Here is a 17,671-nt window from a genome sequence, read left to right on the forward strand (position 1 = left end):
TCCATCTCAAAAAAACAAAAACAAAAAAACAAAAGACACTCAATTTAATTTCAGTAAACCCTATTTTTCAAGACTCAATTCCTAAACATTTCGGAATGTTTGCTTGCCTTTTGCACATGTCCCCTATCCACAGATACCAAAATCATCTTTTTAAAATGTATATTGAATTACATTATATGGCTTCTCAACTTTATCTCCTGTCAATCATATAGACAGGCCCCAGGGACTTTGCACTTGTTAGCCTCTGGCTGGGATGCTCCTCCTCTCGCTCTAGCTCATCCCACAGATGCTTCATCTTATCCTTTCGCCCAAAGTTCCCCTTCTCTGGTGGGTGCTGATCCATATTCTATGTCTGACCCATGGCCTCAGGACTGGGACTCCATGAGGCAAGGAAGTACCATAGGGTACAAAATGTAAGGAGACACCTGCTCTCAGCTGCAACCTGGGGCCTTGCTGGCTCTGCCTACACCTGGCCCTGACCCTGCTTGCCCAGAGTGCTGGTGGCCAACAGCTCTCAACTGAGTCACTCTCTTGGAGTTACCTTTGACTGAGTAGAGCTACCTTGCCCAAAGTCATACATCTTTTCCAGGCTTTGGGAACTGGTCCATGGAGGGTAAAAAGGCCTGAATCTTTGCCTCTACTTGGAACTATACTACTTGAAAAAATGTCCAGCTTTAGAGCTCCCCACGGATTTGGCCTAGGCCTTTCCTTGTTGCTACTACTCTGCAGTTCAATTTCTCCCTCTATTCAATCCTACTTTCTTTTTCTTCTTTTCCTCGAGGTGGAGTCTCGCTCTGTCGCCCAGGCTGGAGTGCAATGGCACAATCTCGGCTCACTGCAACCACGGCCTCCCAGGTTCAAGCGATTCTCCTGCCTTAGCCTCCTGAGTAGCTGGGACTACCGGCGCCCGCCACCATGCTTAGCTAATTTTTGTATTTTTAGTAGAGACGGGGTTTTGCCCATCCCCCACAGTGACATTCTGTCCTATCATCCTGTTTCTTTCCTTGTTTCCATTTCCGTTTGCTGTCTATGCTTGTTTGTGGCTGCTTCCATCTCCTGTTTTAGGGCATTTCCCAGGAATCTCTTCTCTGTCCCATCCCCACAAGGCCCTGATCTTTGTCCATTAAACTAAATGCAGCTAAGATAGAAACTGGCAGAATTAAGGTGCTGCAACTCTTTTTAAGGTGAATGTATACAGTGGGGGCCCAGGAATCTTCAAATTCAGAGCAAAGAAGCTCTTATTGGCCGGGCGTGGTGGCTCATGCCTGTAATCCCAGCACTTTGGGAGGCCAAGGTGGGCAGATCACTTGAGCTCAGGAATTTGAGACCAGCCTGGGCAACATAGCAAAACCCTGTCTCTACCAAAAATACAAAAATTAGCCAGGTGTGGTGGTGTGCACCTGTGGTCTCAGCTACTTTGGAGGTTGAAGTGGGAGGATGGCTTGAGCCCAGGAGTCAGAGGTTGCAGTGAACTGATATCCTGCCTCTGCACTCCAGTCTGGTCAACCGAACCAGGCCCCATCTCAGAAAAAAAAAAAAAAATGTTTATTGAAGAATCTCTTATTGTGAAATGAATTTCAATGTGGGAGCGGAAATAATTGGAGTGAAATGTTCCTGTTGGTCTCCAATCTCATATCGTATGAGATGACAATTCTGCCCATGCAAGCTTCACAAAGACCAGAGATCTCCAGTTTAAAATGAGGCCAAGCATGGTGCCTCACGCCTATAATCCCAGCACTTTGGGAGGCCAATGCAGATGGATCACTGGAGGCCAGGAGTTTGACACCAGCCTGGCCAACATGGTAAAACCCCATCTCTACTAAAAATACAAAAATTAGCTGGGTGTGGTGGTGGGCGCCTGTAATCCTGCTACTCAGGAGGCTAAGGCAGGAGAATCGCTTGAACCCAGGAGGTGGAGAGAGGTGGAGGTTGCAGTGAGTCAAGATCGTGCCATTGCTCTCCAGCCTGGGCAACACAGTGAGACTCTGTCTCAAAAAATAATAAAATAAAATAAAATGGTTGTCAAATTCTTTGTAGACCAGAAAGTAAAATAAAATAAAAATAAAATAAAATAGCATTCTGACCGCAGCTTTCCAATGATGCTGGGCACATACTCAGAAAGGCCAAAGTGCTATTGAAGGTCGCTGGTTTTGTTTCTGCATTATGAATAGCATGAAGTAAACTCTGCAGAGTCTTTATACCAGTCACTTTGGACCATCAGAAAAAGTGTGTGTGAGAACTTAAAAAAAAAAAGCCATTTGCTAAGTGTTAGATTCATTAAAGAAAATCACATTACTTATTTTGTGAAACAGCACAGCTGCAGAAGCCAGGGTGGCATGGCCACAGAGTGGGACCTCACTCGCTGGTGTAAACCATCTCAGTCCAAAGCAGGAACCTGAGGATAGGAAAAGCCAAAGAGAGGTGAGATCATTCCCATGCAAGCAGGTCACAGATTTCTCATTTTCTTCTTTCCTAAATAGTTCTCTAGCATGATGAGTAGCCAAAACATGTTGTAAAAGGAGGAATGATGGCTAGGCAAGCATCCTAGGGCTCCCCAGTGCTAGATCTGGAATGGAAACATTCAGATTCACCAAAACCCCCTTCCCCAAATGAACCGAAACCAAATCAGAATCTCCCGCTCTATCTACTATCTGCATGCAAATAATAAGGGGGCATTTTCCTTAAAGATCATTCCCCCACCTAAAAAATAATTTCTGATGTCATTCAAGAATTATTTTAAAGTGCATATTTAGGCCAGGTGTGGTGGCTCACACCTATAATGCCAGCACTTCGGGAGGCTGAGGCACAATAATTGCTTGAACGCAGGAGGCGGAGGTTGCAGTGAGTCAAGATCATGCCACTGCACTCCAGCCTGTGCGACAGAACAGTTCTTAAAAAAAAAAAAAATGCATATTTACTTTGTGCAAAGTTGTCTGTCGGGTGCAGTTTTCGGATAAAAGCAGTTTCAGAGAGGTTCATCTCCCTTGCAATTTTCTGATGCATGTCTTCATCCAATTCCTTAATTAGAAACAGACGATCATTGAGGTTTCAAAAACACAGATCAGACTTCCTTTGGACAACAACTACCATTAACTTAAAAAGCAGTTTAGTAATAATAAGAGTTACACGCTTAAAAGGAAATAATTACCAAGGAATTCAAGGCACTTTTATAAAGATTGGTTCTCAGAAACCCATGCTTGCAGTGCCCTGTGAAGAAGGGTTATAAATGTGCAAGCTGGAATAGACTGTGAAAAACTGGCTGGCCTGGCCTGTCTTTTGTCACAGTAAGATCTAGTCTAGCTGACAGAGTGTGCTGTCTTCTAAAAACAATCTCCACACAAGGAAGTACCCCATTCTCCTTTGCTTTGCTGGTGAAAGAGAGGTTCAGCACTCACTCTGGGCAGGCTGGACCGCTCCTCCCCTGTCTTTGCATGGTTCACTCTCTTTCATGGGAAGGGCTTCAGGCCAGGGGTCACCTCCTCCAGTAAGCCTTCCCAGACCACTGTGTCTAAAGGTGTTGTCTTCTCTCCAGTGCTTAGATGTCCTGAAATTGCCTGGTGTGCCCTTTACTGTCTGGCCTCGCCACCTCTGATTCTAAGTTCTGTTGGGGTATGGACTGTGCTGTCTTGCTTTGCCGGGACCTGGAACAATGCCTGGTATTCATCCCAGCACAGTAGGAGATCAGTAAACATTTGTTGAAAAAATAAGTACATTATTTCACTTAATCTCATTTTTAAAACCCTCAATGTAAATATTTTTATACCCTTACAAATGAAGAAATTAAACGGAGAGATCATATAATATCCTAAGACTACAATATACCTAATAAACAGTACAGTGATTAAGAATGAGAGCTTAGTTAGGCATGGTGGCTCACGCCTGTAATCCCAGCACTTTGGGAGGCTGAGGCGGGAGGACAGCTTGAGTCCAGGAGTTCGAGACCAGCCTGGGTAACATAGTAAGACTCTGTCTCTGTAAAAAAGATTAAAAAAAAAAAAAAAAAAAGAGTAAGGGCTTTAGCTGGGCATGGTGGCTTATGCCTGTAATCCTAGCATTTTGGGAGGCCAGGGAAGGAAGATTGCTTGAGACCAGGAGTTCAAGACCACCCCCCAGTCTCAATAAAAAATAAAAATAAAAAATTTAGCCAGGCATGGTGGTGCTTGCCTATGGTCCAGACTATACGGGAGGCTGAGGTAGGAGGATCTCTTGAGCCCAGAAGTCAAGGCTGCAGTGAGCCATGATTGTGCTACTGCACTCCAGCCTGGGCAACAGAGCAAGATCCTGTCTCAAAAACAAAAAAGAAAAGAAAAAAGAAAAAGAATGAGGGCTTTGCAAATGTGGACAATAGTAACAACTGGCCAGGCACATGCCTATAATCCCAGCACTTTGGGAGGCTCATGCCTATAATGCCAGCACTTTGGGAGGCCAAGGAGAGTGGATCGCTTGAGCCCTGGAGTTGGAGACCAGCCTGCGCAACATAGCGAGAACCTGACTCTAAAAAAAATTTTTTTTACACAGTAACAACTGGTGAATTTGGAGAAAGGGAATATGCATGTTCATCGTACCATTCTTGAAACTTTTCTGTAGGTTTTTAATTTTTCAAAATAAAATATTTAGAAAAATTATGTGGGTATGAAAACAGAATTGAATTTCTATCCTGTGTGAGCTCCCAGCAGCAGTGTAAAAGTGGGCAAGTCATTTAATCTTATGGCCTCAGTTTCCACACCTTTAAGATGGGAATAATAGCACTTAAGTCAAGGTTTATTGTGAAGATATATACATGCATACGAATACACACACACACACACACACACACACACACATTCCTCTTAACTCGAGAAAAAAGTGGACCCAGCTGGGCGTGGTGGCTCACACCTGTAATCCCAGCACCTTAGGAGGCTGAGGCAGGTGGATCACGAGGTCAGGAGTTTGAGACCAGCGTAGCAATATGGAGAAACCCCATCTCTACTAAAAATACAAAAAAATTAGCCGAGAGTGGTGGCACGCGCCTGTAATCCCAGCTACTCGGGAAACTGAGGCAGGCGAGTTGCTTGAACCTGGGAGGCAGAGGTTGCAGTGAGCCAAGATCGTGCCACTGCACTCCAGCCTGGGTGACAGAGTGAGACTCCGTCTCAAAAAAAAAAAAAAAAAAAAGTGGATCCAAAGTATGTTTTCCTTTTGAGAAGAAAAATCCATTTTTAATCAATAAAATGCTTACTAGTTAGATTTTGAATTTTAAAGAAGTTTCAAGAAAACACATTTTTATTTTGGCCAAATTTATTGCTCTTGATCTCCTGAAACTCTTTCTAACTGAAATCTACTAGTTAGATTTTGAATTTTAAAGAAATTTCAAGACAAATGCATTTTTGTTTTGGCCAAATTTATTGCTCTTGATCTCCTGAAACCCAGAAGAATTATAATTTTATATTAATAAATTCATAATTCACTTCTCTGAGTTATCCAAATTAAACACTCTTGTCTTTGATTCAAAATCTTTTGAAATATGTTCCATATAATTATATAGGGCATAAAAGTGTGATTATTGTGAAAAATCAGTCATGATTTTAAAACTACCGGCTGATATAAAAATCTTAGCAGGGGCCAGGTGTGGCAGCTTATGCCTGTAATCCCAGCACTTTAGGAGGGCGAGGCGGGTAGATCACCTGAGGTCAGGAGTTCAAGACCAGCCTGGCCAACATGGCAAAACCCCATCACTACTAAAAATACAAAAATTAGCCAGGAGTGGTGGTGCGCGCCTGTAATCCCAGCTACTCAGGAGGTTGAGCAGTAGTCACTTGAACCCGGGAGGCAGAGGTTGCAGTGAGCCGAGATCATGCCATTGCACTCCAGCCTGGGTGACAGAGCAAGACTCCGTCTCAAAAATAAATAAATAAATAAATCATGGCAGGAAACATAATAAGCTTTTTTTTTTTTGAGACAGAGTCTCGCTCTGTCACCCTGGCTAGAGTGCAGTGGCACTGTCTCAGCTCACTGCGATCTATGCCTCTTGGGTTCAAGCGATTCTCTCATCTCAGCCTCCTGAGTACCTGGGACTACAGGTGCAGACCACCATGCCTGGCTAATTTTTTGTATTTTAGTAGAGATGGAGTTTCGCCATGTTGCCTAGGCTGGTCTTGAACTCCTGAGCTCAGGCAATGCGCCCATATTGGCCTCCCAAAGTGCTAGAACTACAGGCATGATCCTCTATGCCCCGGCTTACCCAGAGAGAGACTGAAAGAAACAGAAAGAGAGAGAGAAAGAGATAACTCATCCCAGTGCCCAACATGTAGTAGGTACTTGATACATGTTAGCTTTTTATTTGAGTGGCTCAAAGTCATGCTTTAACCAGCCACACTACACTGCCTGCCCATCACAAAGACAAACGATTATTAACCCTGTAACATGCTACGGACAGGGAAAACAAACGTCTAGCAGAGAAAATGGACCCCTGCAAGGTTTCTAAGACGGAACAGCAATAAATCAATTAATGAGTACTGTGCTGAGCCAGGAGCACGGCAACACAACTAAGGGGACTTGTTAGAAATGCAGAGTCCGAGGCCCCCTGTCTTGGGCCTCCGACATTCTGAATCAGAATCTCCATTTTCACAAGCTCCCCAGGTGATCGTGTGCACATTAAAGTTTGAGAAACCCTTGTGTATAAGCCATGGATCTGTGTTCAAGGGACTTAGCATCTAGGTGGGGAGTCAAGACAGCCACAGACAGCAACTGTGAACAATACCAGAGAAAATGTCATTGAGACACAAAGATTTTGAAAATAAATACTCTAAAACTTTAAAGATGAGGTCTTGTGGTGAACCTAGAAAAGAGGGGAGATTTCGGTGATTTGGACAGAAAAGTGTGTGCAAAGAGCTTTGTATTAGGACAGCTTCTTAGGCAAGTTGCTTGATCTCACTTCTGTTTTTTTGTTTTGTTCTGTTTTTTTGAGACGGAATCTCGCTCTGTCACCCAGGCTGGAGTGCAGTGGTGCGATCTGGCTCACTGCAACCTCTGCCTCCCAGGTTCAAGTGATTCTCCTGCCTCAGCGTCCTGAGTAGCTGGGATTACAAATGTGTGCCACCATACCCGGCTGATTTTTGTATTTTATTAGAGATGAGGTTTCACCATGTTGGCCAGACTGGTCTCAAACTCCTGACCTCAGGTGATCCACCCACCTCGGCCTCCCAAAGTGCTGAGATTACAGGCATGAGCCACCGCACCCGCCCATTCTCTTGTTAAATCAGAGATTAAACTTTAACATAATGGACACTCTAGAATTCTAGAAGTAGGATGGTGAAAATGCAGTGGGATGAGTACCTGTCCCACCTGTGGGCACCTGTGGGCCTGGATAAGTGAGAAATCCCACCTAAGAAGAGGAGTAGAGGGGGCCACTGGAAAGTCCCAGCCAACAAGACAACAATGTTAACAATTGAACTCAAGCACTCTCCATGGCCTGTTGAATGTTTTCTGTGGAAACTGGTCCAGATGCACATGCACACAACACCTGATAGAAACTGGGAGGTATTTAAGCCCCTTAGTGCAGAGTCTGCAATCACAAGTCTCAGTGGTAATCGAAAGGTGATCAAGAAAAGCCTTTGCTGGCCTTCCTGGACTTGCCTCCTTGCCTGCAGAAACCTAAAGTGCCTGCCAGTCCTTCCTCTATATGATCTGGCGAAACTTCCTATCTTCGTCCTTCCTTTCTTTGTCTATAGCTCCCTGTGACCTTTAGGATAAGTCTTTAAAAGTATTAAAACATCCTACATTGTAGCCAAGCTCACCATCTATTGGTAATAGATTTCTTTGCAAATGGGCCCTTTCACACATTAGCTAGGACGCAAACTCCACTGCCCAACAGCTCTTTAATCCTCTCTACCTTGGTATACTGCATTTCTTGCAATTTGAATTTATATAACTGTAACTTCTATTTCAGGACACTAAAAAATGCACCTGCTATTTGCCTGAGGGACCAGAGACACGTGGAAAGTTTAACAGTAGCAGCCCACAACATGTACCACTGGCAGCTGGACTTTCACTGAATTTCTACACTGCAACCAAAGGTCAAGACAATGGTGAATCATGGAAAGACTTCAACTTTGAAAGCCTTACAAACAAAAGAGAGAGGATGCATTTGTTCAAAATACTGGCTTTTCTTTTCAGCAATTTTTCCATTTTACACTAGGAGCTTCTTTTCAAACGCTGCACAAAACAGTTACAAACCAACAGCTATGAATTCCCTTGCTTTAATATCCATTTCCCTTTGGCCATCTCATGTGAATCAAATTTCCAACAGCAAAAACAGAGTGATGTTTGCCTTTCTGAATTCCAGTGTACTGCTTTGGCATACCGAGGTTCCATCGCCTTATGACCCACAAAGATTAATGATCAGAAAATCAGAGTAAAGTTTTAAAATACTCCCATCTTGTGGCAGTTTTGAAATATGGCAACCTGAATATGACAGTCCCGACTTATCAGTCCTTATTGTTCATTTGTCCCTCTGCTGTAGATAAGGTTCCAGTAAATTCAACACACCTGGATGGAGAAAGTTCTAAAACCATCAAGGAAGTGGCAAACTTGTAAACTAAAATCGACAAAACATTAGGCTGGGTGCAGTGGCTCTTGTCCAAGCACTTTAGGAGGCTGAGGTGAGAGGATCACCTGAGGCCAGAAGTTAGAGACCAGCCTGGGCAACACAGCAAGACCCTGTCTCTACAAAAAATAAAAATTAGCTGAGCGTGGTGGTGCACACCTGTTGTCTCAGCTACTCTGGAGGTTGAGGCAGGCGGATAGCTTGAGCCCAGGAGTTCAAGGCTGCAGTGAGCTATAATCATGCCACTGTACTCCAGCCTAGGGGAGAAAGCAAGGTCCTGTCTCTGGAAAAAAAAAAAAAAAAAAAATTAGAATTTAAAAAAAAAAAGCACCACTGGTTGTTACCACCACAACCAGTAGCTAGTCATGGGTCCCTCTAGTTTTTTACCCAGCTATCATCATAATGTATCTGTTTTACTTTTTACATTGCTTCTATACATTTTCCATGTTTCTACAAGGTCTTTATTGTCAAACGGATTGTCAGGCATCTGAGGACACCATCAATTATTTATTTATTTATTTATTTATGTTTGAGAAGGAGTTTCACTCTGTCGCCCAGGCTGGAGTGCAGTGGTGCTCTCTGGGCTCACTGCAACCTCTGCCTCCCAGGTTCAAGCAACTCGCCTGCCTCAGCCTACCAAGTAGCTGGGATTACAGGCATGCATTACCACACCTGGCTAATTTTTGGCTGGTCTTTAACCTTGGCTAATTTGACGGGGTTTCACCATGTTGGCCAGGGTGGTCTCAAACTCCTGACCTCAGGTGATCTGCCTGCCTCGGCCTCCCAAAATGCTGGGATTACAGGTGTGAGCCACTGCACCCAGACAATTTTTATTACATTTTTTTCAAATATTTGTTTTATGTTCCACTTAGACTTTAATCTGTTTTTGTTTTCACCTAATGTATAGTGTTATATGTTCTCATGTGAAAAATTTAAAAATTTAAAAATGTCAGCCGGGCATGGTGACTCACACCTGTAATCCCAGCACTTTGGGAGGCCAAGGTGGGAAGATTGCTTGTCTCAAAAAAATAAAAATTTAAAAATTTAAAAATGGACTTGTCTTGAAAACAAAAAATCCTTTAGAATATTATAGAAGCTCTTGAACTTTATTACTCAGAAGTTTTTACTTTACTTTCAGTAGTCTTTCATCAAGTGTTCAAAAAGCTCAAAGCACCACGACCTAGTCTTTAGTCTATCCACCAGGTTTTCCTGTGGTTAGTCTCATCCTGGTCAAATTTTGAATAATTTAAAACAAAGCTACAAAAAAAAAAAAAAATCATCTGAAGCCCTGAACTTAAAATCTGAGGTATTTTTACCTCATAAAACCTAACATTATTCCATTCTCTGAGGCCTGGTACCTTCAGGTCTTTTAGTCTCTGTAGTGACTACTGAATAACGATGGGTTTACATGCCCATTTTCTGCACTAGACTCTGAGCCCTTCAAGGGCAGGTGAACTTGTTAACCTTTGTACCTCTGGCTCCTAGCCCAGAGCCTGGCTGAATTCCTACTGAATTGTGTCCAATATTATAAGATTTAGCGTTTATTTGTCTCTGACATTTTCCTGTGGCCACCTGTATTCTCTCCACCATCTCAGGACAATGAACCCAAGGGCAGACACCACCATTTATACATCTATTATAATTTTTATTGATTATGAATTAGGAAAAGTGCTATCTTCACCTCTAGGAGGATAAGATTCTCACATCCAAAGAGCAGAAAAGCATGACAAAGAGGCGTAGCAAACTAATCTTTAGATGTCTATTCAGGTGTCTCTGACAGGCCATGAAATTTTCCTGGTCTCACAGGCCCAAGCCTCAAAAGAAGTGAATTGGAAAACTCTTTAGAGAGCGTCCCCAAATCATGGACTTCCTTATCTTCTTTTTCCTTCTTCCATTCATACTAAAGCGTGTTGTTTTAAACTGTAAGTTCTTTGCTTAAATTTTTATTTCCTAGTTTTTCCAAATATATAATTAACATACAAAATATGTTTTAACGGAGAGATAGGTAGAAAGAGAGAGAAAAAAGAAAGAAAGAAAGAAAGAGATATCAATCCCATAAGTCTGATGTTTGCTGAATTTACTGGAAATAAAAGGAGTAAGTTGGACAATAATCCAATTCTTGTTATCTGATAAAAATGGAATATATTCTATTCAATATAAACTACTGTCAAAACTCTTCAAGGATATTACATGCGGACATGGGGCAAATGTATTAAGACTTTTGACAAGCAGTTATAGTCAATTCCACAATTCCTTGACAGGAAGTTGTGTCTGCCAGATTGTTTCTAAAGAAAGGTCATGATTTGGAATCTGGTTGTTAATTGTTTTCATACTAATCTTCCCAAACTCTTGTAATAATGGACAAAGTTTATTAACTTTATTACCTTCTGCATTTTGTGGAGAGAAAATACCAGCTCAAGTCTGCGTAATGAATGTAGAGTTAAGGTAAGACAAGGACTCTTGATGGCCACCTTACTGCTCCACTTGAGGGAGAAAATAAGTGTGAAAAGGACTCAATTAATAATACTCCACCAGGTGCAGTGGCTCAGGCCTGTAATCCCAGCACTTTGGAAGGCCAAGATAGGAGAATCACTTGAATCCAGGAGTTTGAGACCAGCCTGCTCAATTTAGCGAGACCACATCTCTATTTTATATAAAGTTTTAAAAAATAAAAAACAACAGCAACAGCAATAAAAAACGACATTCTGCTCATCAGTCCTCCTTTTTTTTTTTTCTTTTTTCTTAGAGACACGGTCTCGCTGTGTTGGCCAGGTTGGTCTCAAACTCCTGGCCCCAAGCAATCCTCCTGCCTCAGCCTCCCAAAGTACTAGGATTATAGGCAAGAGCCACCACACCCAGCCCAGTTCTCCATCATGATTGCACACTGGAATCACTTGGGGAACTTTAAAAAAAACACTGCTGGCCGGGCGCGGTGCTCACGCCTGTAATCCCAGCATTTTGGGAGGCCAAGGCAGGTAGATCACCTGAGGTCAGGAGTTCGAGACCAGCCTGGCCAACATAACGAAACCCCATCTCTATTAAAAATATAAAAAATTAGCCGTGCATGGTGGCGGGCACCTGTAATCTCAGCTACTTGGGAGATTAAGGCAAGAGAATCACTTGAACCCGGGAGGCGGATGTTGCAGTAAGCTCAGATCACGCCATTGCACTCCAGCCTGGGCAACAAGAGCGGAACTCCGTCTCAAAAACAAAACAAAACAAAAAAACACTGCTTCCCCCCAACTCCCAGAGAGCCTGTTGTAATTGCTCTAGAAGACAGCATTTTCAAAGTTCCTTGGGTGATTTTCATGTATAGCCAGGTTGAGATTCACTGTCCCTGAAGGCCCCAACACAAACTTTGCCCAACTTAATATGACTTATTTAAGATCATCAATTGCTAACTGTCTTCTTGAAGTAATTTTCAGATAATCTACTCTTGTGCTAACTGCTCTGAGTGAAAGCACTCAGAAACACCTTACCTTGTTTCTTACTACTTAGGGACCAACACAAGGTCAATATTCCTTGACCTTGAGGGTCAATATTTAAATATTAACTATTAACAATATTTAACTATTTAACGATTCTATTAATATTTATCTATTTAACTATTCTATTAATATTTAACTATTCCATTAATATTTAACTATTCCATTAATATGTATCCTAATGAAAAAGCCATTTTAAAAATGAGTCTTTCAGTAAGTTATTTATATACTATAGCTTAATTCCTTCTACCTCTCTACTTAACTACTTAATTCCTTGCAAAATGTCTCATTTTCTTGATCCTGAAAAGAATTTCTAATTGCCTGAGCTATAGATAAGGTTAAAGATACTCAGTTAGGATCTGTTATGCTCAATGTGAAATTGGCTATGTCTAGTCACACAAAACTCATCTAATTTCATTCTCCCCAACACATGGTGCTAACTAAATGAAAACCTGATGGCTAAAAAGGAGCTCTAGCTCTTCTTTTTTAAAATTGGCTCTAGTTCCTCTTTATCTGAATCTTCATTTCATTGGACGTACCCAAGGCATAGGCATTTTTATCAAATACTTTGGTCAAAATCAACTTGCATACATGAACATTACTGATATGATGGCAAAGAACACAAACCAAAGAGGTAAACAAACAGGTGAAACTAGTCTTTTAAAATAAGTAATTGTTTCTACAGGAATCTAGAATTTCAGGTACTGTAATTCAAAACCAAGCACTTACATTTTCTAGGAGGCAAACAGCAGCAGGATTCCCACGAAATGCTCTTGCTGTGAATGCATCTGCTATGAAAATAGGAAGCTTCATTTTCCTTGTAAGCTGTTTTTGCAAGTTCTCAAAATTGCTGGTAGCCTGCTTTACGTCTTCTTCTTGGAAAAGGAAATAAAAAAGTTAATGTTTTACTTGGTGTCCAGACGCAAAGAACAGTTCCCAGATACAAAGTCAAGCAATTATTCAAAGATACTACATTTAAAGATATATAATCCCCTAACTTCTTTTTTCATTTTTTGAGATGGAGTCTTGCTCTGTTGCCCAGGCGGGAGTGCAGTGGCACCGATCTCGGCTCACTGTAACCTCCGCCTCCCCGGTTCAAGCGATTTTCCTGCCTCAGCCTCTTGAGTAGCTGGAATTACAGGCACCTGCCACCATGCCTGGCTAATTTCTGTGTTTTTAGTAGCGTCAGGTTTTCACGGTGTAGGCCAGGCTGGTCTCGAACTCCTGACCTCAGGTGATCTGCCCTCCTCAGCCTCAAAAAGTGCTGAGATTATAGGCATGAGCCACTGTGCCTGGCCAATCCCCTAACTTTTTAAAACCTCTAAAATGAAATTCATTTTAAAATACTGGCTAAATTGATTTTTTCCATATTCTGTATTGACTTTTCATATTATACATAGAACTTAGCAGCATAATCATAGTCTTTCTTAGAGTAGCCAGAACTAGCTTAGGATCTGTTTTTTGTTTTGTTTTGTTTTGTTTTTTTGAGACGGAGCATCGCTCTGTCGTCCAGGCTGGAGTGCAGTGGCACGATCTTGGCTCACTGCAAGCTCCCCCTCCCAGGTTCACGCAATTCTCCTGCCTCAGCCTCCCGAGTAGCTGGGACTACAGGCGCCCGCCACTGCGCCTGGCTAATTTTTTGTATTTTTAGTAGAGATGGAGTTTCACCATGTTAGCCAGGATGGTCTCGATCTCCTGACCTTGTGATCCACCCGCCTCGGCCTCCCAAAGTGCTGGGATTACAGGCGTGAGCCACTGCTCCTGGCCGCTTAAGCTCTGCTTTTAATGAAGTGCATGAAACATACAAGAGGCATGTATGTTGCTTACAGTCTCCCAATGAATATTATTACTATTTTTTAAAAGAACGCATTTTTTCTAATTAAAAAATATGCTCATTATAAAAAACTTGGAAAATAAAGACCCATAAGTGCACAAATTAGCAATAACATTATTAATGTTCTGGATGTACAGCTTTTATCAGAATTTTACCCTCTTAACAGTAAATTGGCCCTCTGTATTCACAGAGGATAGATCCCAGGACCCCCTGAGGACACCATACTCCCACGGATGCTCAAGTCCCTTATATAAAATAGCGTAATTCAAGGGCCATTCCAATACAATTGGAAAACACTGTATAGCATGAATATTTTCTAAACACACCAAATGCTTCAAAAACACCCTTTTAATAGATTTACAATACGTTTATGGATATGCTATAAGTTGTTTAACCATATCCCTTTGGGTGAATATTTAAGTTGTTTCTAATTTTTCACTCGTAAAGATAATGCAGTGATCAAACCTGTTAAATGTAAATTTTCTTCTGTGTTCCTGATTCTTTTATATATATTCCTAAAAGTGAAATCCCTGGGTCAAAGTGTACAGATGTTTTAACTTAAACAGTTAAATTTATCTGCAGAAAAAGTATACCAATTTAGACAGTATATGAGAGTGTCTGACCATTGCTAATCTGATAGATTTTAAAATATCTTGTTTTCATTTGCATTTCTTAGATTATTCTTTCTTTCTTTCTTTTTGGAGACAGAGTCTTACTCTGTCACCCAGGCTGGATTGCAGTGGCACAATCTCCACTCACTGCAACCTCTGCCTCCTGGGTTCAAGCGATTCTCATGCCTCAGCCTCCCAAGTAGCTGGGATTACAGGCACGTGCCACCACACCTGGCTTATTTTTTGTAGAGACAGGGTTTCGCCATGTTGGCCAGGCTGGTCTGGAACTCCTCACTTAAGTGATCCTCCCACCTAGGCCTCCCAAAGAGCTGGGATTACAGGCGTGCCCCACTGCACCTGACCTGCATGGTGTGTGTGTGTGTGTGTGTGTGTGTGTTTGTGTGTGTGTGTTGAGACCATTCTCTTGAATTTTAATCTTGGTTCCATTTACCACGTAAATGTAGGAAAATCAGAAAGCTTCCTTGTCCAAATAGCTTAGTCATTAAACCTGCCCATGGATGTGCCTGGGGAGAGTGATGTATATTTGTCCCTCTGTAATAGTCTTAGTTTGTTTACAGTTTTCCTGTCACTGCAGATTCCTGTTATTCTGTAGCTGTTAGCACAAAAGAACCCACTTCATGGCCTGGCGCAGTGGCTCACGCCTGTAATTCAGCACTTTGGGAGGCCAAGGCAGGCAGATCACTTGAGGTCAGGAGTTTGAGACCAGCCTGGCCAACGTGGTGAAACCCATCTCTACCAAAAATATGAAAAAATTAGCCAGGTGTGGTGGCTCGTGCCTATAATCCCAGCTACTTGGGAGGCCGAGGCAGGAGAATCGCTTGAACCTGTGAGGCGGAAGTTGCAGTGAGCCGAGATTGTAACACTACACTCCAGCCTGGACAACAGAGTGAGATTATGTTTCAAAAAAAAAAAAAAGAACCCACTTCACTCTTGCTTATAACTTTTATAACTTCCGCCTCAAAACGAGGCTACTCATTAATAAATATCAGTTTAGTTCTTTGAAAAAAATAAATATTGGCCAGGTGTGGTGGCTCACGTCTGTAATCCTAGCACTTTGGGAGGCCGAGGCGGGCAGATCACGAGGTCAGGAGATCGAGACCATCCTGGCCAACATGGTGAAACCCTGCCTCTACTAAAAATACAAAAATCAGCTGGGCATGGTGGCACATGCCTGTAATCCCAGCCACTAGGGAGGCTGAGGCAGGAGAATTGCTTGAACACAGAGTCAGAGGTTGTGGTGAGCCGAGATCACGCCACTGCTCTCCAGCCTGGTGACAGAGAGAGACTCCGTCTCAAAAAAAAAAAAAAAAAGAAAGAAAGAAAAAGAAAATATAAATATGTAGGCCAGGCATGGTGGCTCACACCTGTCATCCCAACATTTTGGGAGACTGAGGTGGGTGGATCACTTGATGTCAGGAGTTCGAGACCAGCCTGGCCAACACAGTGAAACCCCGTCTCTATTAAAAATACAAAAATTAGCCAGGCATGATAGCAGGCACCTGTAATCCCACCTACTCGGGAGGCTGAGGCAGGAGAATTGCTTGAACCTGGGAGGCTGAGGTTGCAGTGAGCTGAGATTGTACCACTGCACTCCAGCCTGGGTGACCGAGAGAGACTCTGTCTCAAAAAGAAAAAAGAAAATAATAGAGTACTGGCATTCAAAGTGTATCCGAACACCATCTACTTTTTTTTCAGTTGGTGAAAAGAAAATAAGTATCAAAAAGAATTATAAAGTGTAAATAAAATAAGTTTTAAATCAAAATTTGAAAGAAAATTTTTCTTTTTACTTTGTTTATGTTTCTTTTAATTGACAGATAAATTTATATTTATCATGTACAATATAATGTTTTGAAGTATATATATATATATATATACACATTGTGAAATGGTTAAATCTAGCTAATTAACAAATGCATCACCTCACATAATCATTATTTTTGTGATTAGAACACTTAACATCCACTCTCTTTGCATTTTTCAAGAATACAGTATATTAACTATAGTCATGATGCTATACAATAGATCTCTTGAACTTATTCCTCCTATCTACTGTAATTATGTACCCTTTGGCCAGATCTCCCCACCCACTCCCCTCCCCAGCCACCCCCGCCTCTGACAACCACCATTCTACTCTCTACTTCTACAGTGTCAACTTTCTTAGATTCCTCACTGAGTGAGATTATGCAGTATTTGTCTTTCTGTGTTTGGCTTATTTCACTTAGCATAATGCCTTCCAGGTTCACCCATGTTGATGCAAATGATGGGATTTCTTTCTTCTTTATGGCTGAATAATATTCTATTGCATAAATATAGACACTCCTCTACTTTTGATGGGGTTACATCTCAATAAACCCATCGTAAGTTAAAAATATCATAAGCTGAAAATGCATTTAACACACCCAACCTACCAAACAATATAGCTTAGCCTAGCCTACCTTACACATGCTCAGAACACTTACATTAGCTTTCAGGTGGGCAATCATCTAACACAAAGCCTATTTTATAATAAAGTGCTGAATATCTCATGTAATTTATTAAATACCCTACTGAAAGTAAAAAGCAAAATGGTTGTATGGGTACACACCATTAACGTACACCGCTGAAAGCACACTGGGCTTTCAGTGTGTTTTCAGTTTGAAGCATTAAACTAAAATTGGCCAGGTGCAGTGGCACACACCTATAATATCAGCACTTTGGGAAACCGAGGCAGGTGGATCAAGTCAGGAGTTCCAGACCAGCCTGGCCAACATGGTGAAACCCCATCTCTACTAAAAATACAAAAATTAGCTGGGCGGCCAGGCATGGTGGCTCATACCTGTAATCCCAGCACTTTGGGAGGCTGAGGCAGGAGGATCACAAGGTCAGGAGATTGAGACCATCCTGACTAACACAGTGAAACCCCATCTCTACTAAAAATACAAAAAAGTAGCCAGGTGTGGTGGCGGGTGCCTGTAGTCCCAGCTACTTGGGAGGCTGAGGCAGGAGAATGGCATGAACCTGGGAGGCGGGGCTTGCAGTGAGCCGAGATCGCGCCACTGCATTCCAGCCTGGGTGACAGAGTGAGACACTGTGTGAAAAAAAAAAAAAATTAGCTGGGCATGGTGGCACATGCCTGTAGTCCCAGCTACTCGGGAAG

The 17,671-nt window shown here is 42.1% G+C and overlaps 1 protein-coding gene across 17 annotated transcripts in view; it reads right to left on the bottom strand.

Annotated features, from left to right (window-relative positions):
- The window catches only part of PBLD (phenazine biosynthesis like protein domain containing), a 70,185-nt gene that overhangs the window by 31,272 nt on the left and 21,242 nt on the right, over positions 1–17,671 (bottom strand). For 12 of the 17 annotated variants that reach the window (XR_010146625.1, XR_010146628.1, XR_010146627.1 and 9 more), the window contains exons 2-4: positions 12,799–12,944; positions 2,919–3,018; positions 2,297–2,395 (exon numbers count right to left, since the gene is read on the bottom strand). Coding sequence is in view for 11 of the 17 variants with exons in the window: in XM_054660174.2 (XP_054516149.1) it covers positions 2,297–2,395; positions 2,919–3,018; positions 12,799–12,882 (283 nt within the window). In the remaining 6 variants the exon portion in view is untranslated. The remainder of the gene's footprint in view (positions 1–2,296; positions 2,396–2,918; positions 3,019–12,798; positions 12,945–17,671) is intronic. The other 5 variants (XR_010146626.1, XM_001168064.6, XM_054660175.2 and 2 more) reach the window with 1 other exon arrangement.

The sequence above is a fragment of the Pan troglodytes genome, chromosome 8, assembly GCF_028858775.2.
Source record: "Pan troglodytes isolate AG18354 chromosome 8, NHGRI_mPanTro3-v2.0_pri, whole genome shotgun sequence".
NCBI lineage: Eukaryota > Metazoa > Chordata > Mammalia > Primates > Hominidae > Pan > Pan troglodytes.